The 19,389-nt window shown below is 45.9% G+C and overlaps 1 protein-coding gene and 1 long non-coding RNA gene across 5 annotated transcripts in view; one reads left to right on the top strand and one right to left on the bottom strand.

Annotated features, from left to right (window-relative positions):
- Positions 1–19,180, bottom strand: part of LOC148128478 (uncharacterized) — a 29,401-nt gene extending 10,221 nt beyond the window's left edge. The window contains exons 1-2 of the long non-coding RNA XR_015746374.1: positions 19,105–19,180; positions 17,644–17,774 (exon numbers count right to left, since the gene is read on the bottom strand). This is a non-coding gene — a long non-coding RNA (uncharacterized LOC148128478). The remainder of the gene's footprint in view (positions 1–17,643; positions 17,775–19,104) is intronic.
- On the top strand, positions 978–17,587 carry LOC148128479 (vomeronasal type-2 receptor 26-like). 4 transcript variants are annotated; one of them, XM_087949022.1, is made up of 6 exons: positions 978–1,260; positions 1,403–1,638; positions 2,065–2,353; positions 3,441–4,235; positions 12,685–12,811; positions 13,671–17,587. In XM_087949022.1, exons 2-6 carry the CDS (start codon positions 1,427–1,429, stop codon positions 14,354–14,356), a joined length of 2,109 nt encoding a protein of 702 aa, XP_087805148.1. In that variant the 5' UTR covers positions 978–1,260; positions 1,403–1,426; the 3' UTR covers positions 14,357–17,587. The 4 variants fall into 4 exon arrangements, with proteins under 4 accessions (XP_087805148.1, XP_087805149.1, XP_087805147.1 ...); XM_087949023.1 differs by having other exon boundaries at positions 1,397–1,638; positions 2,122–2,353; XM_087949021.1 differs by having other exon boundaries at positions 1,397–1,638.
- Positions 19,181–19,389: the final 209 nt, after the last annotated feature.

The following is a 19,389-nucleotide window of genomic DNA, read 5'->3' as shown; positions in this document are numbered from 1 at the left end:
ATGGGTTCATTAAAGATGGCTTCTTCTTCTTCATCTTCTTCCTTCAATTGTTGTATTTGCTGATAAGTAGCAAGCGCCATTTCTAAGAAGCAAAAAATTTGTCCCGCATCATCTTTCTTTATTTTACCATATTCCTCTCTCAGTTCATCAGCAGATAAAATCATTGTAAATCCTCTTCTTCTTTTTCTTAAAACAGCCAAAAATATTTCCAAGCTTAAAGCAAGTCCCAAAGTCCCAAAGTCACCAAACAGTCCAAACAAAGCACAAAGTTCTTCCCTTCTTCCTGGGTTAAAATCAGTTGCAAAGGGAGAAAAAGAAAACCAGGCTGTACTTTAAGTTCTTATTGCAGTAACTTCCAATCTCTAAAATCTTCCAGGCATCTCCTTCAACAGAATCTTAGTATAAATTTTCCTTTTGTCCTCTCCCTTCCCATTTATAACCAGAAGCTTTAAATTTTTACCTTTTATAGAACAGTAGTATTTTCAGCCTTCATTCGTTAATTCCATGTGGAAGGAGAGTAAACTTTCACTTGAAACACTTTCACTCGCCGCTTGCCAATCTTTTCTGGAAACAAAGTATCTTTCAAACAAAAACCAAATCTCAGACTTCAGGGTATTAAATATATCCTCTAGTCCCAGTTCAGCCAAAATAACTTTCGCTTCAAAAATTTCTCCTTCTTCCTCCAGCACAATCTTGTCCGGTTGCTGACTTCTTTGTGGCGGCCATTGCTGACCGCCGCTGGACCGACTTGAGAGAAGGAGGTTATGCCGGGTGGGGAAGGGGTCTGCGAATACCCCAACCCCTTGTCCGGATCCTCCCTATCTTCGGTTGCCTCTACGGGCAACCTTATCCTCCGGACCCGTCTGGGTCGGAGGAACCAAGCGGGCTAGCGCGGCGGGATCGCAGAAATCGCGAAACCCCACCGCCTCCGAAGCCGACAAACCGGAAGTGCTCTGACTGGGAGGAAGGACCACAACCACAACAAAACAGGGACCCCAGGGGTATATCTGTAATTTTTACTAACATGGTTTATTCCAGCCTCTCCTCTGCAGATGGAGCCCAGAAAAAGTTCAGGATCCCAAGAGGAGAAGTTGCTTCTCACTGTAATTATGACCATCTGGGCCTTTGAGACCTGTGATGCTATATCTCCAGTTTTAGACTTCGATGTAGACATCAGATTGAAGCCACATGCAAAGGATCTTCTATCAGAAAAGGATAAATTCCTTGGGTGAAGCTCTCTGGGACCAAGTTTTGGGACAGGTACAGGCTCTGCTCTTGATTGCACCTTTCTCTCCTTTGCAGATGAAACTGAGCGATTCTCTGTTTAGATCAGGAAAGCCACTGGCACTTCTCAGAGTCTTTGAATTTTTCCAACTGTTCCTGTTGTTTGTGTTAGAAACAGGAAGTGGATTGATTAATGCCATGAATGATGGACCTTCTGCTTCTGCTTCTGCTGGTGTCCCCATCAGTCTGTGGGAAGCTGAGAAGGAAATGCCCATTGAGTTTGGAGCACCAGGATGGCTACAATCCATGGAGCTTTTACAGGCCTGGGGACCATCTCATTGGTGTGGTCAAATCTGAAACATATGTGTCGCCTATAATGTGGCCTTTCAACAGCCCTCCTATACCTTCTTCTTCGTAAGTCCTGCAGGGTGATGGAGTTGCACTCCTCCATGTGCAATTCTAACACTCTCCTTTTCTTCTTATTTCACTTTTGTACCTCAGCACCTGTCTAATTTCCTGAATGATTTTGTTTTCCATGGCTTCCTTTTTTGCCTTACTTTGTAGAAGAGAGTAAAATCCAAAGATGGAGTTTTTAAAAAACCTGAATGAAATCCAGATGATTTTCCTTTCTCAGTTCATTCCTGAGTTCATCACTTGAATAATGACCTTTGTTTAAGTAGTGACTGAAACAATTGTAGTTGCCTCTCTCATTTGCATAATTGATCATTTGATTTGAATCAATGTTGGCCTAAGGCTTAGTAGGTTTGTGAAGGATTATATATTTTAAAAACATTTGTTGTTGCTATTGAATATAATAACATGAATATTGTTTTTCAATAGGAAGAGTTCTGCTCTAACAAATATCCTAAAACCAATTTTTGCTATTCAAATGGTCAGCAAGAATTCCCAGCTCCTGCACAATCTCACCCTTGGTTACTACATCCATGACAACTATGGAAGCACCTTCCGCACTTCAGATGCCTTGCTGGACCTTCTTTCCACTGGAGAATCCAATGTCCCCAACTACGGCTGTGGGAGGAAGGACAACCTCCTGGCTCTGATTGATGCAGCTAACAGGGACATCTCCATCCAGATGTCAACGTTTGTAGGCACCTACAAAGTCCCACAGGTTTGTGTGTTTTTCTCTATCTGTTAAGGTGAGTGTTGTGGTGGGGATGAACAACAGATCCAATATCTTCATATAATTCAAGAGCAGCTTTTCAGAATATTAGGGAACATATCAACGATGTTTTACTCTATTATGTTCATCTTCAAATTGACCATTAAAGGCCTGAAGAGCCATAAGGTCCCTAGAGGATATTCTACTGAATATTCTACTATTGAAAAACTATCCAGGTTTTGAGGTCCTCCATTAGCATGTTCATTTTCACATATCAATAATATCTGCCTTATCCAATTGGAATCAAGTTGGCAATAGTCCTGTCTATGTATAAAAAATATTCAGACCAAGAAGAGTATCTTTGGGATGGATAAAAGGAGTTCAGCTCCTGCCCTCATAGATAATTGTTAATTTACACAATTTCTGCTTTGTATAAATTCAGGGTATATAATTATTGGGTTAAAATTAAAGTGATGAAACAGACATATAGTCCCAAAACAGACAAAATTTCAATTAAAGACTTATTGGATTGTACAACTGTCTACGATTGACCTCACCCCTTTCCTAAGAGGTCTGTAGGGGGCGTGCATAAGCGCACCAATGTGCCTACCGTCACTGTCCTACTATTTCTTTTATTTTTCTTATATGTATCCATTTCATGTACTCATAACTATTCTGTTAGCAGTTGTGCTCTTGTACATCTAGAGAAGAAGCTGAAAAATTGCTTCACAAAGAATTTGGGATATAGAAGCTGAGAAAGAGGTTTTAGTACTCAAAAATAGCATATAATACAGCCCTATATCTTAGATCCAGACATTTTATCTAACGTCTGCAAATTTGAATCTAATTGTTGGAATTGTATGGGTGACACAGAAATTTACATTGCATTTTTATTGTTTTTTTTTGTTTAATATGATTTTGCATTCCATTTTTATAGACAATCTTGTTAATATTCTGTCTTAAATATTTTAAACCATGACTAAGGAACAAACTATTCTTATATATTCATCAAAACAAAATTGGGTTTGTCAATAAGTAATATTTTGGAGTTGATCTGGACCACATTATAACACAGCATTCTTCATTACTTTTTCAGATCACTGCTGGAATTCCTTCAGAGGGTCTGAGTGATAAAAGGAGATTCCCTTTTTTCCACCAGATGCTCCCCAAAGAAGGATTCCAATACCCAGCAATTGTCCAGCTGCTCCTCCATTTCAGATGGACCCTGATTGGCCTCTTTGCTTCAGACACAGAAAATGGAGATAATTTCATGAGGACTTTCCCTCCGATGCTTGTCAGGAATGGAATTTGTGTGGTTATATCAGAACGATTCACAACAACTGGACAAACAGCACCCCTCAGGGAGGCCCTCTCTAAGTGGAGACAAGTCAATGTCTTTGTCCACTTCATAGAATTTATTCCCATCTGGAACAGAATTATTCCTTTCCATGAAGCACTTATGCATTTGCCAGGACCCATTGAAGGGAAAGTCTGGATCCTCACAAATTTTGCACTGTATACAATAAAGAAGCACATACCTCTCAAATACATCCATAGTATTTCAAATTTTGGTTATCTGTCAAAAAAAAGGCCAACAGATGCTGCCTTTGAACCCCATTTCTTTGTGGAAGATCCGTTTCAAGATCATTATTTTCGCTGTTCCCTTTCCAAGCACGTCTTTTCTGTCAAAGGCCGCAGAAGATGCACCCAGAAAGCCCCACTGGAGACCCAGGAGAAAAGGAACAGGAAACGGATCATAAATGACCGTCATCGCTACAGTATCATTCAGACTCTGGCCCAGGCCATGAATGCCGCTTATTCCTCCAGATCGAGGAGGGGAAGGAAGGAGGGAGAAAAGAGGTTGGGGGCTCCGAGGCTGCAGCCGTGGCAGGTATGGGGGGGTCCCAATAGGGATCCATTAATCAGAGATCCTTTGGAGAAGGAACCCAAAGGAGAAGGAGGGGAACATCTCAACCTTCTTGTGCTGCAAACGGTCAAGAGATTTGCACCATCTAATTGCTCCTGTCTGATGCTCCGAATAACAGGGAGCAGATCTGAAGTTTCTGTCTAGCCTCTCTTGGAATTAATCTCCTTCTGGGTTCAGTTCCAAGCGGGGAAGAAAGACGCTGGAAACATGGTGACTGCTTGGAAGATGGTTTAATGGTGGACAGGAGCACATGCCTTGGTTGAGGAAAGAAGGGCTGAGATGCTGAGAGTGCAATTGTTTTATGCCCTCTGTTGGGATTTGAATTTGAGCTTGTATTCTGATTGGTTGTCAGGCTCCCATGGGGCCATGCAGGGGCAACTCTGTAGGCTGTCCTGAGTCCCAGGCTTGGTTGAGCCTCGCTGGATGATGGTGATGGCTTTGGGCAATTCCTATATAGCTTTACCTGGAGTAGATCTTTGTTATGTAAAATAAACTGGCCTAGGCCAGAGTAATGGTCCATTAGCAAAGGTGGGAGGGGGGCGGAGTTTCAGCCTCTCTGAGTTTCTACTTTTCTTTTTAGGGGAAATATATTCTCCCTTTTAGTATATCCTAAAATATTTCATTTTCCTAGGAGAGGGGAGGGTTTTAACTACTCCCAACACCTCTTTCAGTCCTTGGAAGAGTGTTGAATCCTCCCTTGTCCAACTGAGAGATTTTGTAAGTTGGAGAAGCTGCTCTCATAATCTCCTCCTTGTCTTCTCTCAAGACTCAGTTTCAGGTTGCAGTCAAGTACGATTTTGAGATTGTTTTCATAAACATGTATTTATTTACACATAACTCAAGATGGCAAATGTCTCCAACACAGCTTCCTCCTTCATCCAGTCCACTTTTAGTACAGTCAGAGACCAGCATTACAATAAATAATAATAATAATGGAGAAAAATAAAAATAAATGACAGTCAAGGGGCAGTTAGAGTCTGCCTAATGCTGAGTCATGTGCGAATATGTGGCAATATAAATGTCCTAAATAAATAAATACATAATTTTGCATTACAGCAGAACAGAATTTGGCCCCATTCAGAGAAACTCCTTCCTACTGATCTGATAACTGCAGTTGCACGTAAAAGAGTTCCGTATTTCCCGGATATTTTATTAGGAGAGGCGTCACAAAGTGAATCCCTGAGTCCTGATAGGAGATGCCGCATAGCAGGCTGTGAACTCACTGGTGGGATTCAAATTTTTTTACTACTGGTTCTGTGGGCATGGCTTGAATTTGTGGGCGTGGCTTGGTGGTCACGTGACCAGATGGGCGTGGCTTGGTGGCCATGTGACTGAGTGGGCTTGGCCAGGGGGCCATGTGACTGGCAAACCAAATACAATTGGTCCTCGCTTAATGGCCGGTTGCTTAGCAAGTGTTCTAATTTATGACTGATCTCCCCAGAGCTACTTGTCCTGTTTTTGGAGTTTTGACAACCATAAACACAAACACACATGCACACACACACACACACACACACACACACACACACACACACACAGAGAGCTTTCTAACCCTGCTATTCTTTGATTCTGTAAGGATCTCCTGCTGGAGCAGGGGGTTGGACTAGATGACCTCCGAGATTCGTTGCATGCCAGCCCTAGATTGCTGTGCTGCTTCAAAGAGTCTTCTGAAGCCAGGGTTTGTGTGCTTCCTTCCTCTCCTTTTTTTCTCTCCTCCCTCCTCCCTCCTTCCATGTATTTATCTATCCATCCATATATCTCATTCACTTTCTCCATTCTCCCTCTCTTTCTTTCTCTCTTTCTCTCCCTCTTTCTTTCTTGCTCTTTCTTTCTTTCTTCTCTCTCCCCTCTCTCTCTCTCTCTCTCTCTCTCTCTCACACACACACACACACACAGACACAGAGAGTGGGGGAGAGAGAGGGGAAGATAGGGACCCAGCCTCTTCGCTATCCCCCACCGTCCCCCTTACCTTCTCAGGCCAGGCGAGGGAGGGGAGGGTGAGGGGCAGGGCCAGCCGCTTCAGGCAAGGTGAAGAGGCGTCGACCAAGCACGGGAGAGTAGAAGCCTGGGAATGGCGGCTCCCGGCTCAGCTGGCCTGAGGGGCTCCTGCAGGCATATCGTGACAAGGGGGTCAAGAAGACCCAGGACATCTGCCCACCTACCTGCTGGCTGGCCGGGCCGGGCTGGGCTGGAAGAGGCGCATCCGCTGGGAGAAGGAAGAAAACGTAATCTGGGAGGGCGGGCAGGCAGGCAGATGTCCCAGGGCTGCTCCACGTGCGCACTGCATCAGTAGCACACGCACGGCTGCACACACAGTGCGCATGTGCAACAGCCCTGGGACATCTGCCCGATCTGCGCCACAGCCACCACGTGGTAGGGAAAGCTAGGAGAGCGACTGGGACAAGCGGGCACCCGGTTCGGGGGTGTGGCCAACCAGGGGTGACCACCGGTTCACCTGAGCCGGTGAGAACCGGTTGAATACCACCTCTGCGTGAGCTGCAGTTCGAGTGGCCCCTTGTCCTCAGGGGCCCAGTCTCAGCTCAGGCGCTCTTTCTTTGTATCGGCCCCCTGAAACGGCTCTGGGAACTCCGTTGCAGCTCTCGGAGGTTAATTCCCTTTGGACTCTTGGCAGGGTTATTCGATATAAATATCTCGTTGCTCTAAAGGCTGCTCAAATAAACATTCTTGGGAAGAACAGCCCCATCTTGTTGGATTTCCAGATCTTTGAGACCTTGTTTGAGTTCACTAAGTGCACTAACTCATCCCCCCATCCTTAAAAGCCCTTCCCTGCAGAAGTCACGGGGGCTGAGTACCAATGAGTAGTTGTGTGTTCATTTTCCCCACAACAACAACCCTGTGAGTTGAGTTGGGCTGAGAGACTGGCCCCAAATCCCCCAGCCTGCTTCATGACCAAGGCGGGTCTTGAACTCACAGCCTCTTGCTTTCTACTTCGGGTCTTAACCAGTAGACCAAACTGGGTCCCTTACATACTTATCAAGCTTGGCACAATCCTTCATCCATGCATCATTAATGTTCTTGTATGAGATACTATAATTTATCAAATCCTAAAACCCAGATAGTTTTCTATTGCTTTTTAGTCATACAGTTGTTTCTAGGAGGAAATCATAAATATTTTTCTGGAAAGTTGGTAATGTTTAAATAACATAAAAGTATATTTGCCTGAGAATTGTTATAAATCTTGTATAATAGCGATTTATCAACCCTATTATATTAATGACAACATAGAAAAATTGATGACTTAACGACAAAATGTTGTATCTTCCCACTTTCATGACAAAGATTAAAAAAACTAAAGATTATTTGAGTACCATTTTTAAATCAGTTTTTATCCACTTAATTATCATACCATCCACCCCTCACTTAACTGGGTTTCTGATCACATCACAAAATTGTTTGTTACTCTTTCCTGAGATCGAGTTATATCAGCATAATATATTTAGGAAATGAAATAATATGTGAGGATGACTTGCATAGAGCACATAAGTTATATCCCCCCCTTTCCCACGACCCATTTAGAAAGGGCAGTGATAGGAGGGAATGACTTTTGGGGGGTGGAGGAGAGATTCTGCCTGGGGAAGAAGCAGATAAGAGGAGGACACCTACAGCTGCATAAAAAAAGGGTCGGTGGGAGATTTGTACTTTCTGACTCCCCAAATCCTGTCAGTGCAGCATTACAGCGAAGTGGGCCTAGCTCAGGTTTCCTGTCTGGGCTTCCTGGGAGAGGATCACCCTGACAATTTTCTTCTTGACAAATCCGTGTTTCTGATAAACAACCTGTTGCTTTCAGGGAGTTCATAAATCTCCTTTTTTCTGTTGTTCAACTATATTTTGTCAAAATCTATATTGTCAAAATATGATCGACAAATTTTTGTGAACTTTTTCCCTTCACTTGTAAGATAGTGGTAACACCCATTTTCCTAATGAAGCATGTCTGTAAATTAGACAACTACAGAAGAAAGATTAAATATTGAAAAAGCGTCTGGGATAAGAAACAAAGTTTTCTGCTTTTAAAATTGCTGCATGTTCCCATTCTAGTTCCATCCTTTCCTGGAGAAGAATGAATTTGTCAATATTTCAGACTTTAAACTCTACATGGACCCAAATGGAGAGGTAGCAGCAGATCTGGGCATTTCGGGCTTCTTGGTTCTTCCCAGGGATGATCCCAGGAGAGAGACTGTGGCGTATTTTGTAAGACAGAGACTTTATATCAGAAAAAGATGTTCTTTCACGGCTAAAGTTGCTCAACAAGGTAGGAGAAAGTTTGGTGTCTTCTCTCCATTTTCCAAAGCCTGAGGTCCCATTTCAAGAGGGCTGATGCTATTCCCCAAAGGTGGTTGACCTTCACCGAGAATTGAATCTGGGCAGTAGAAACCGGATTTTTTCCCTTAGGCTGCTTGGGAGGCATCGGTATTGTTCCATTTTGTGGACCACGTACAATTAAGGGTCTCCATCAAACGGGTGAGAATCCCACAAGGGCTGGGGAATGTGTCCCTAGTAGCTTCTGGTTGTTTGCTCCTTGTGCCCAGAAGAGCAACGAAGGCGGCAATTCTGCTGACCGGGGCCTGAATCCAGGCTTGGACTGTATCGGATGGGATTGAATCGTGAGTGGACGGAGGTCCTTTTGGCCCCATTGGAGGAAAGAAGCTTCTTCTCGTGCTGCTTGGGGAAAAGTGTCCCCTGAAAGGGCAGCTCCATAATCTGGGAGGCTCTTAAGGAGGCCGGACCTGGCCAGAGCTCTCCATGCCTCCCTTTCACCCTCCCTGGGATGGAGCAATGGGCCTTCTGCTCCTAGGAAGCAGCTCCAAGGCTTTCAGTTCACCTGAAATTATCAAGATTGTTCTGATATCACACCTTAAAATTAAGGGTGTGAGAAGAGGGGAGAAATGCGTGTTAATGGGGTCATGAGAAGGAACCGGCTGGTTATCACTTAATGCTGAAATCTTTTCTCAGTTCCATCCAGGGGTGGGATTCAAATTTTGTAACAACCGGTTCTGTGGGTGTGGCTTAATTTGTGGGTGTGGCTTGATGGTCACGTGACCAGATGGGCATGGCCAGGTGGCCATGTGACTGGCAAACCAAATACAAGTGGTTCTCGCTTAATGGCCAGTTGCTTAGCAAGTGTTCTAATTTATGACTGATCTCCCCAGAGCTCCTTGACCTGGTTTTGGAGTTTTGACAACCATAAACACAAACACACAAACACACACACGCACACAGCCTTCTGACCCTGCTATTCTTTGATTCTGTAAGGATCTCCTGCTGGAGCAGGGGTTGGACTAGATGACCTCCGAGATCCCTTGCAGCCCAGCCCTAGATTGCTGTGCTGCTTCAAAGAGTCTTCTGAAGCCAGGGTTTGTGTCCTTCCTTCCTCTCCTTTTTCTCTCTCTCTCCCTCCCTCCTTCCATGTATTTATCTATCCATCCATATATCTCATTCACTTTCTCCTCCCTCCATCTCTTTCTTTCTTTTTCTTTTCTTTGTCCCTCCTTCCATCTCTCCCTTTCTTTGTCTATCCATTTTCCTCCTTTTGCTTCCTTTCTCTCTTTTATTTCTTTCTCTTTCCTTTCTTGTCTCTCTCTTCCTCTTCTCTCATTCCCTCTATTTCACTCTTTCCCTCTCTTTTTCTCTCTTCCCCCTCTCTGTATCTCTCTGTATCTCTCTCTCATTCTGCCTCTTTCCCTGTCTTCCCCCTCCCCCCTTTGTGTGTGTGTGTGTGTGTGTGTGTGTGTGTGTGTGTGTGCGTGTGTGTATGTGTAAAAGAGAGGCATGGATAAGTCTGACCAGGTCGGGTCTCTTTAAGAACCTCCCCAACTATGAACCGGCCCTTTCAGGGGACACTTTTCCCCAAGCAGGACGAAGCTTCTCTCCCAATGGGACCAAAAGGACCTCCACCCAATCATGATTCAAATTCATCTGAATTCAGGCCCTGGTCAACAGAATTCCCTTTTTTCTTTGCTAGTTTGGGCACAAGGAGCAAACAAACCTGAAGCTCTTAGTGACACATTCCCCAGCCCTTGTGGGATTCTCACCAGTTTGAAGGAGATACTAAACCATAGGTGGTTCACAAAATGGAGCAGTGCGAGAAGGTAAGGGTGACGGTGGGGGATAGCGAAGTGGCCGGGTCCCTATCTTCCCCTCTCTCTCCCCACTCTGTGTGTGTGTGTGTATCTGTGAATGTGTGTGTGTGTGTCTCCCTGAAAGCCGCGGCATGGCCAAGCCAGCAAGCTCTCCTTGGCGCTCTTCGCTACTTCTTTCATTTCTTCTTTTTCGAATCCAGACTGGCTAAACAACGATTGCCAGACCGCGGTGGAAGCGGACCCTCCTCCTCCTCCTCCTCTTCCTCCTCCTCTCGCACCCGGCAGCTGTGGATGGATCAGGAGGGTGCAGTTGTGTGGGGAGATGCTCGCTCCTCAAGTGAGCAGCCACCCGCCCCATACTTGGTTTTGCTGTGCTTTGGCATTTGCTTGAGGAGCATCTCCCCGTGCGCATGCACCCTCCCAGCCCTGCCACAACGGCCGTTATGAGAGGAGGAGGAGGAGGAGGAGGAGGAGGAGAGGAAGGAGGGAAGAAGGGAGCTTCCACCTCACGCGGTCTGGCAATTGTTCAGCCAGTCTGGATTCCAAAAGAAGAAATGAAGAAGTAAGAAGCCAAGGAGAGCTTGCTGGTTATGGCGCGCTTTCAGGAACAAATCGGAAGATAGGACCGCCGCTCCTATCCCCGTCACCCTCCTTTAGGGGAGGGCAGGGCCAGCCGCTTCACAAGGTGAAGAGGGCGACACAGGCGAGTAGAAACCTGGGAACGGGCTCCTAGGGCTTTGAGGTCGGATGACCTGGAGCGGCGAGATCAGTGAGCATTGCACCACAGGTTCACCTGATCGCCCTTCTTTGCTTTACAGCCCAGGTGAGGTCTGGCTGACATGTGACAGCAGTGCCTTTAGCTGTGCTTGCTTGTAAGTGTCCAAATAATCTGGTGAAGACGAGGAGTCACTCAGGTAGACCTCCCCATCCGCAGTCTCCTCCTGCAAAAGGCCATTCCCTGAGCTAAGAAGGCAAGGAGCTGCGCTCACTCACCCAATTCCTAGGACTACCCCAAATGGTCTCAATTCGGCGGAGAGGGCAGCTCCCCTGGCAGTTCCCCTTTCCCTCAGTGCTCTGACTTCCTGTGGCTCGCCTCCAGCCTGAACACCAGGTTGGACCACCAGAAGGCCACTTCCCTGCTTCTCAATGGCGCTCCTGTGCCGGCCACTGCAGGACTCTCCATCTCTTTCTCCAAATTCTACCTCAACTTCAAAATGACGACACCTGTTGCCGACATGGGTACGACCGGGCTGCCGGTCACCTTTACCCCCCACCCCACTTGCCTTTTGCTGCTGCCACCTGGACCCCTAACCCCCAGCAGGTAAGGCCCAGCACCTGCAGTGAATCCCAGCTAAATTTCACTGTACCGGAGGACATGTGGAGAGGCTCATGTTCTCCTGCTGCTGGGAAAGCAAGAGAGTCTTTCCCGGCACAGCAAAAAGTTTGCAACTTCCCCTCCAATAGGGAAATGGGTGGCTCTGGGCAGCAGAGAAGTAGCCAGCTTGAATCCTGTTTCTCTCTGCCGCCCGGAGCTGTGCCGGGAAAGACTCTCTTGCTCTCCCAGCAGTAGGAGAACACGAGCCTCTCCACATGTCTTCCAGTACAGCGAAATGTAGCTCGGGTCCCCACCAGTCTGCATCTCGCCCCCCCGCCTGGATTCACCGCAGATACTGGGCCTTACCTGCTGGGGGGTGAGGGCGGCGGGTGGTGGCAGCAAAAGGCAAGTTGGGTGGGGGGGGTAAAGGTGACCGGCAGTGGCAGGTAAGTGACTGGGCCCAAGAGCTTGCAGAGCCTCACTCACCCAGGGAGATCAGGCAGGGCCACAGCGGAAGGCATGCAGCAATGGCTGGACTGGCGAGTGGGCAAAAGCAGGCTGCAGGCGATGCCATGCATGCACGATAAGGACTGACTGGGAGCGGAGGGGAGGGGCAGGCAGAGAGGGGCGGGGCCAGTTAGTGGTGCAATTTGCCGGTTCTCCGAACTGCGCAGAATCATAACAACTGGTTCTATAGAACTGGACAGAACCAGTACAATCCCACCACTGGTTCCATCTCTCCAGACTTTTCTATTTAATAAAGTCCTTTTTTTTTTTGGCAATGTGAGATGCCAAAAGCAAAAGAGAGGAACTAAAGGAAGAATCTTCCAGAAGTTATATCTCCAACCATTTGTAAATAGTGAGAGATTTTGTATTTACTTAAGTGAAGACCAGAGGCTAATATCTAATATCTTGTCTAATATCCATTTTTACCTCCATTTTCCATGGACGGAGAGTCCTAACACATTTCCTTTGGCAATCCTATTTTTTTTCTGCTCAGTCCTTTCCTCAATCTGAATGTGTGGAAAGTTGTCATCCTGGATTTGTCAAGAGGGCTCGAGAAGGAGAGCCAGTTTGCTGTTACGACTGCGTTCCTTGTCCGGAGGGGACCTTCTCCACTCAGAAAGGTGGGTGACACCAGAGGAAAATGGGAGGCCTGGTGGAACTGGATCCATCCAGAGCATTGTCATGAAAGTGTGAATTAAAACACACTTTGAAGCTTAATTGGTTTCTGGTTTATTTCCAAAATGCCTCATTTCTTATCTAAACAGAAGAGCAAAAAGACTGTGAAGGAAGGGCTGGATAGAGAGAGGTGGCTGTGGCAGATTGGACAAGCTTTACTACTGCCAGAGAAAATATTTCTTCTTTTTAGCTTGGATGTGTCCTTCCTTCCACATTTACTTCTCTAGGAACACCTGAGTTCCTTGAAACATGAGGAATTGTTTTAGGTCCACCTCCTGAAAGGAGGATTGCAATGCAGTCTACATGGGTTCCCTTTGAGGAACACTGAAAAGGTGTTGCTGATGTACGAGATACACAATGTGGCGGCATGGATAGTTATGCCTGTATGTGTCTGCACCCATATCACCACTGCTCCAATGGCCATTCCAAATTATTTGCAACAGTCACTTGATCTGCCAGCCACCTCTGAGGCAAGTATGACAAGAATTGCCATCTTGCACGTAAGTTTCTCTAGAAAGATTAATTGATTCATTATTTTCCTTTAGTAATGGAGGTTCCTATCAATATTCTGAACATTACAAAGGAAATCTTTCAAGTCCAAAGCTTCCCTCAATTTCATAGCCTATCAAAAATATACCGTAGCTATATTTTTTTAAAAAGTGATAAACTTATTTTTTGTCTCTGGAGATATTAAGAAATCCATCCCAGAAAATGCTCCTGATAATCACTTGTTCCCAAAGAATGTACAATATATCTTGAAATGCAAAGGACAAAGAAATATGGGGTTGTTTTTTTTTTTCTCAGATACAGAAAAATGCACCAAATGTCCGGATGATAAATTCCCAAATAAAAAAAGAGTCCAATGTATCCCCAAAGTTATAACCTTCCTGTCTTATGAAGAACTTCTGGGCATCATCCTGGTTTCTTTTGCCCTATTCTTGTTCCTAACCACAGGCCTTGTTTTAATCGTCTTCATTAAATACCGAGAAACTCCCCTTGTCAAAGCCAACAACCGGGACCTCTCCTACATCCTCCTGGTCTCCCTCCTGCTTTGCTTCTTGTCTCCTTCTCTCTTCATTGGTCAACCAAGGAAAGCCACCTGCCTTCTCCGACAAACGGTCTTCAGCATCATCTTCTCAGTTGCCGTTTCTTCTCTCTTGGCCAAAACCATCATGGTGGTGCTGGCTTTCCTGGCCACAAAACCAGGAAACCGAGCAAAGAGATGGTTGGGGAAGAGCTTGGCCAACTCCATCATCCTGTCTTCTTCTGGTGTCCAAGTTATCATCTGCTCCATCTGGCTGGGAGTTTCTCCCCCCTTCCCTGACTCTGACCTCCTCTCCCAGCCTGGAGAGATCATCCTGCAATGCAACCAAGGGGCCGTTGTCATGTTCTACGTCACCCTCAGCTACATGGGCTTCCTGGCTGCCGTCTGCTTCACGGTGGCTTTCCTGGCCAGGAATCTGCCTGGGGCCTTCAACGAAGCCAAGTGATCACCTTCAGCATGCTGGTCTTCTGCAGTGTCTGGGTGACTTTTGTGCCCACCTACCTGAGCACCAAAGGGAAACACATGGTGGCTGTGCAGGTCTTCTCCATCTTGGCCTCCAGTGCTGGTCTCCTGGGCTGCATCTTCATCCCCAAGTGCTACATTATCCTTCTGAGGCCAGAGCTAAACACAAAGGAGCATCTCACAGCCAGAACAAATGTAAAAACATGAGATATAATATCATTATGATAGTGGAAGAATTGTTAATGTTTCTTTTATTTGATTTCCATTTTGATAGTATGCAGGAGTCAAAGAAAATGATATCTATATGTTTCAAAATGGGGAATCGTTGAACGAGTGGAATTCTCCCCTTTCAATAAATATTGCTAAAGAGACCACTGTAAAATTCAGAGGAATTCAGCTGTTCAGCAACAACTACTGAACATACCTTATAAAAAACGATTGACGGACTTGTTCCCACTGACAGCAGCTAAACATGTGGGTGGGTGGTGAGAGAATGTGTAGGAAAAGAGGTCAGGAGGAAGCTGTGGGAACCAAACACCAGCCTGGTTGCCTGATCCTCTCCCTAAAAATGCCAGAATGATGTGAAATGCCATGCTTGACTGGCTCCCAGCTGAGGAGGGAAATCTTCATCCCTCTTATATGAGTCTTTCTTGATTTCCTGATAAAACCTCCTTTGCAGAAAGAATTCAGCAGAACAGCTGTCTGGTATTTCAGTTTGGGATTGTATGTACTTCATAGAAAAAAAAAAGGAAATAAAAAAAATGAAGTGTGTAAAGAAATTTCCACTGTATATTTTTTTTCTTTCATCAACCAGAGAAATAAAATAGCCGTTTTCAGGCTCTTTAATTTTCCACTCTACAATTTGTACCTAAAGCATTCCTCTGCTCCTCCTCCAAGCCTGTCTCATCTGTGAAGGGCTGGAGAAGATGTCCAGAGAAAGGGGACCTTGGGACTCTTCCCAGGAGGAGGTTGCAGGGATCCTGTCTCAAGGCAGCCGCATCATTGACCAGGTCACAAACCTCCAATGCTGCATAATGTTCATCCAGGTCCAAGAAGGGGCTGAATAAGTGGGGGGGGGGGACTTCTAGGTTTCTAGGAAGAGGCACCCAGGGAAGCTGCTCTGCTCTCCAACCACAGAGATTGCTGATCAATTGGGAATCAATTTTTATGTCTCATAATGGCTCCTAACTATGAATAGGATCCCTTTGCAAATTCCATTTTAAGGAGATAAGAAAAGCTCTGGTGGATCAGAAGAAGGTCAGTCTAAGATTCACACAAATCCCTCTGGTTCTTGCACAAGCAGTAGAAGAAGGCCGAGACTTGTGGCTTTGTGCCACATGGAAGAGGCGTTTATCCAGAGGTGGAATTCAGTAGGTTTTGACCAGTTCTGGAGAACTGGTAGTGGAAATTTTGAGTGGTTCGGAGAACTGGCAAATACCGCCTCTGACTGGCCTCGCCCCCATCTCTTCTCTGCCTCCCACTGAGTCCCAGCTGATCGGCTGGATTGGTTGCCCTGCACAGGAGAACGGAGCTGGAAAGCAGGTTAGTCGGGAGAGGAAGGAATGGGCTTTTGAAGTAACTTTCCACTGCCATGCCCACAAAGCCACGCCCACAAAGCCATGCCCACAGAACCAGTAGTAAAAAAAAAATGATCCCCACCACAGCGATTATCCCACAATTTCACTTTCCTCCATCACTACCCACAACATTGGACACTCGGCCATCTCACACTCTAGGAATCTCCAATTTTAGTATCTCACATTAATCTGAGAAAATGTTTCCAAATTTCCCACCCCAAATTCAATAAGAGTTAAGGCGGGACTGGAATTCAAAAGTCTCCTGGTGATCCGCTCAAAGTCCCCCAGGAAGTTTTCCTGCCTGAGGGAGGATTAGAACTCAAAGCCTCCCGAATCTTGGCCGATACAACCAACAAGTCCTAAATCAATTATTGTCAGGAAGCTCACTCAAATTGACCGGCAATTCATGCAAAAAATTAGGCTGTGCGTTTCCCAGAAGATGGGTAGGCTCCATAAACAATGCCATTGTTTCATTTGAGGAATGAAGGCGGAGATGGAAGGTTCTGGAAACGCCATTTTACAGGATGCACCTTCTTTAGGCCCGACTGCCCCTGTTTTTCTTTGTACAACACCTGAGCTAAGGAATCTCTGAAACATTGTCTTGGGTTTAGGTCCAGGGGCCACAGGAGAAGTCTCCCATCCTAAAACGTATCCTGATCCCTTTCTATTTTGAGTGCACCATGGTGGGTCTGTCCCCATTCTTGGGAAGGGGACATATTGTGTGGGTGTGTTTGCTGTGTATATTGACAACACGCAAGTTTTAGGGGAACCTTTGAAAGTGAGCTCAGTCTGCTCCTAAACTGTGAGCCCTATCTGACCATCACAACACCCGAAGGACATCCAGATATACACAAAGCCTTGTTTTTCTATGCTTCAAGCATGGACATCAATCTGATCATCGGTCCACTCATATTTTATCTTTTTGGAATGTGCAGTAAGTTTAACACATAGTAAATCTCACACATGGTCATTTTGCCATTCTAGGCCCTTTTGCTTTTTTTCTATCAGCTGCCTGTTGTCTTTCCGCCTTATTCCTTGGATGGCTCCAAAGACCACAAAGCTAGAACTTCTTGGAAAAATCCATCACTTGTTTATACCAAGAACAATCCAAGTTCATTTGCTTAATTTTCATGGTCCAACTCTGCCCTTTTCATCCCAGTTTCATGGTGGGCAACACCCATTCAGCAAGGAGACGTAATGGTGTAGCCACTGGATGCAGATGTTTGCTTGTTATGATACAAGAGTGTTGCGTTGGTCTGGCGTGAGTGAGCAAAGAGATGGGATTCCCCTGCTTCCTCCCTAAAATATTTTTAAATAAATACTTTTCTTCCTTATCTGCATGATTGGCCTTCAGTGGACATGATTGTAGATGACCAGGGAGAAAAAAGGGAAGATTACCAAGTTTATGCAGGAATCCTCAGATCTAGCTTTGCTTTCGCTGTGACCACTTGACTTTAGTGAAAGCATACCTTTTACTAGATGCAACTCGACTGCAAATGGAGACGAGTCTTTCTTTCCTGAAGGTCCAATCTGGGCCGGGCCTGATAACCGCTCACCTGCTTGGCTGCAATGTCTTCTCTTTGGCTGTGGGTGGTTCTCTTGTGGGTGTCCATGCATCTGGGAAGGGTGAGGAGACAGGAGATATCGGAATATCTCGGAATATCTCGGCTGGGCCCAGGAGTTTTTTTCCCACTCATTGCCTCTTCCTTCTTCTTCTGAAAACATCGTCAGAAAACTCAAAAGGCCAACAGTAACAATGATTTGGGTCTTATTAACCAGAGCTGGGGAGGAGAGAGATGACTGGAGAATATTGGAGGGCCTCTTCTAGAGGAAAGGATGAAAACAAACAAACAGAAAGAAAAGTGAAAGCTTTCAGGCTTTCTTCTGCCCACCTCCTCATTTGTGGCCCAAAATGTCTTCATCATCAATGTTTGCTAGGCCAGCCCCTTTTGGCACCCCAGGGACCCCCACAGTTGCATTCAGCAGGCAACTTGAAGAAGAAGAGGGTGTAAGTCCATCAATGGGGATTGGACAGCCACTTGTCTGACATGGTATAGGGCAGGGGTGGGATTCAATTGTTTTAACAACCAGTTCTGTGGGTGTGGCTGGGTGGGCGTGGCTTCTTCTTTTTGCAGCACCCCCTTGTTTTTGGGCCTCCTGGACCTCAGGGAAGCCTCCTGGGGGCGTTTTTTTGCTCCCAGAAGTCTTCCTGGGGCCCAAGAAGGCACAAAATGGAGCACAGGGTGGGGCACGCAGCATACATACACATCCCCACCCCCTTTTGCCTCCTGGGCCTCAGGGAAGCGTCCTGGGCAAAGCAGTAAGACAGCGAGGGGATCCCGGCACAGCTGATCATCGGGAAGGGAAAAAGAACCTGAAAAGATTCCTTCAGGAGTGACTGGGTGGGGAAGGACGCAGTCAGTGATGTCGGGCAGGTGCAATAAAGACTGACTGGGAGGGGAGGGTGGAGAGGGCGGGGCCAGCCAGGGGCACGATTTGCCGGCTCTCCGAACTGTGCAGAATCATAACAACCAGTTCTATAGAACCGGTCTGAACTGGTAGAATCCCACCCCCAGTATAGGGTCTCCTGCTTGAGCAGGGAGTTGGACTAGAAGACCTCCAAGGACCCTTCCAGCTCTATTCTGATTGGTTAATAAAGGGCCAAGTCCAGCAAAGGGAGCTGGAGACTCACCGAGAATTCCAATCCCATCAAGGAGTGTCCAGAAGACTCCACGGCTTTGATCCCCAACCTGTGTCCCCTGAGCATGTACAGTCTTCCCTCTCCTAAAGATAGGATTTCTGCTCCTCTCTTCTACAACCCAACGCCTGGCTGTTAAGACAGCAATGACAGAGCCAGGAGCAAAAAAGAAAGAAAGAAAGAAAGAAAGAAAGAAAGAAAGAAAGAAAGAAAGAAAGAAAGAAAGAAAGAAAGAAAGAAAGAAAGAAAGAAAGAAAGAAAGAAAGAAAGAAAGAAAGAAAGAAAGAGCACAGTCCCACCTAAAAGTCTCAACCAGAATTCCTCTCGTTCCTGAGGTTTTCTTTTGCACAAAATGTTCCCTTTCCTTCCTTCTCTTTATTTATATTTGTATCCCTTCCATTCTACCACACAACACACACACACAAACACAAACACACACACACCCTCTGCTCTTACCTTCTGTTCCCGGGCTTGCTTTTTGCTAGTCATCTTGTACAACTTATGTACTTTCTTGGTGTTAAATTCAGTAAACTTGGAGCAAATACCCATAGATTCCTGAAAGGAGGTGAACAGCTATTTTAATTTTCTCTTTTTAGGAGCTGGGCCAGAAGCCCAGACTTTTCATGCCGGAGGGAAAGAGATGCCCCAAAGAAGCAGTGATGGAGAGATGCTTTCTTGGGGCCCAAAAGTTCCTCTCTACACAAAAATGTCTTACTTCAAACTTGAGTGATGAAGACTCCC

This window comes from Notechis scutatus, unplaced genomic scaffold (assembly GCF_049901735.1).
Source record: "Notechis scutatus isolate UNSWTSFEM ecotype Mainland unplaced genomic scaffold, rNotScu1.2 NSCUSCF51, whole genome shotgun sequence".
NCBI lineage: Eukaryota > Metazoa > Chordata > Lepidosauria > Squamata > Elapidae > Notechis > Notechis scutatus.
The sequence above is the reverse complement of the archived record's forward strand: the minus strand, read 5'-3'. Positions and strand labels throughout refer to the sequence as shown.

What these genes read in the sequence shown, in the direction of transcription:
- LOC148128479 (XM_087949022.1), top strand. Translation starts at nt 1,427, where the DNA reads ATGATGGACCTTCTGCTTCTGCTTCTGCTGGTGTCCCCATCAGTCTGT. An exon ending in CGAGGCTGCAGCCGTGGCAG is followed by an intron (nt 4,236 to 12,684) that starts GTATGGGGGGGT and finishes TTTTCTGCTCAG; the next exon opens with TCCTTTCCTCAATCTGAATG. An exon ending in GACCTTCTCCACTCAGAAAG is followed by an intron (nt 12,812 to 13,670) that starts GTGGGTGACACC and finishes TTTTTTTCTCAG; the next exon opens with ATACAGAAAAATGCACCAAA.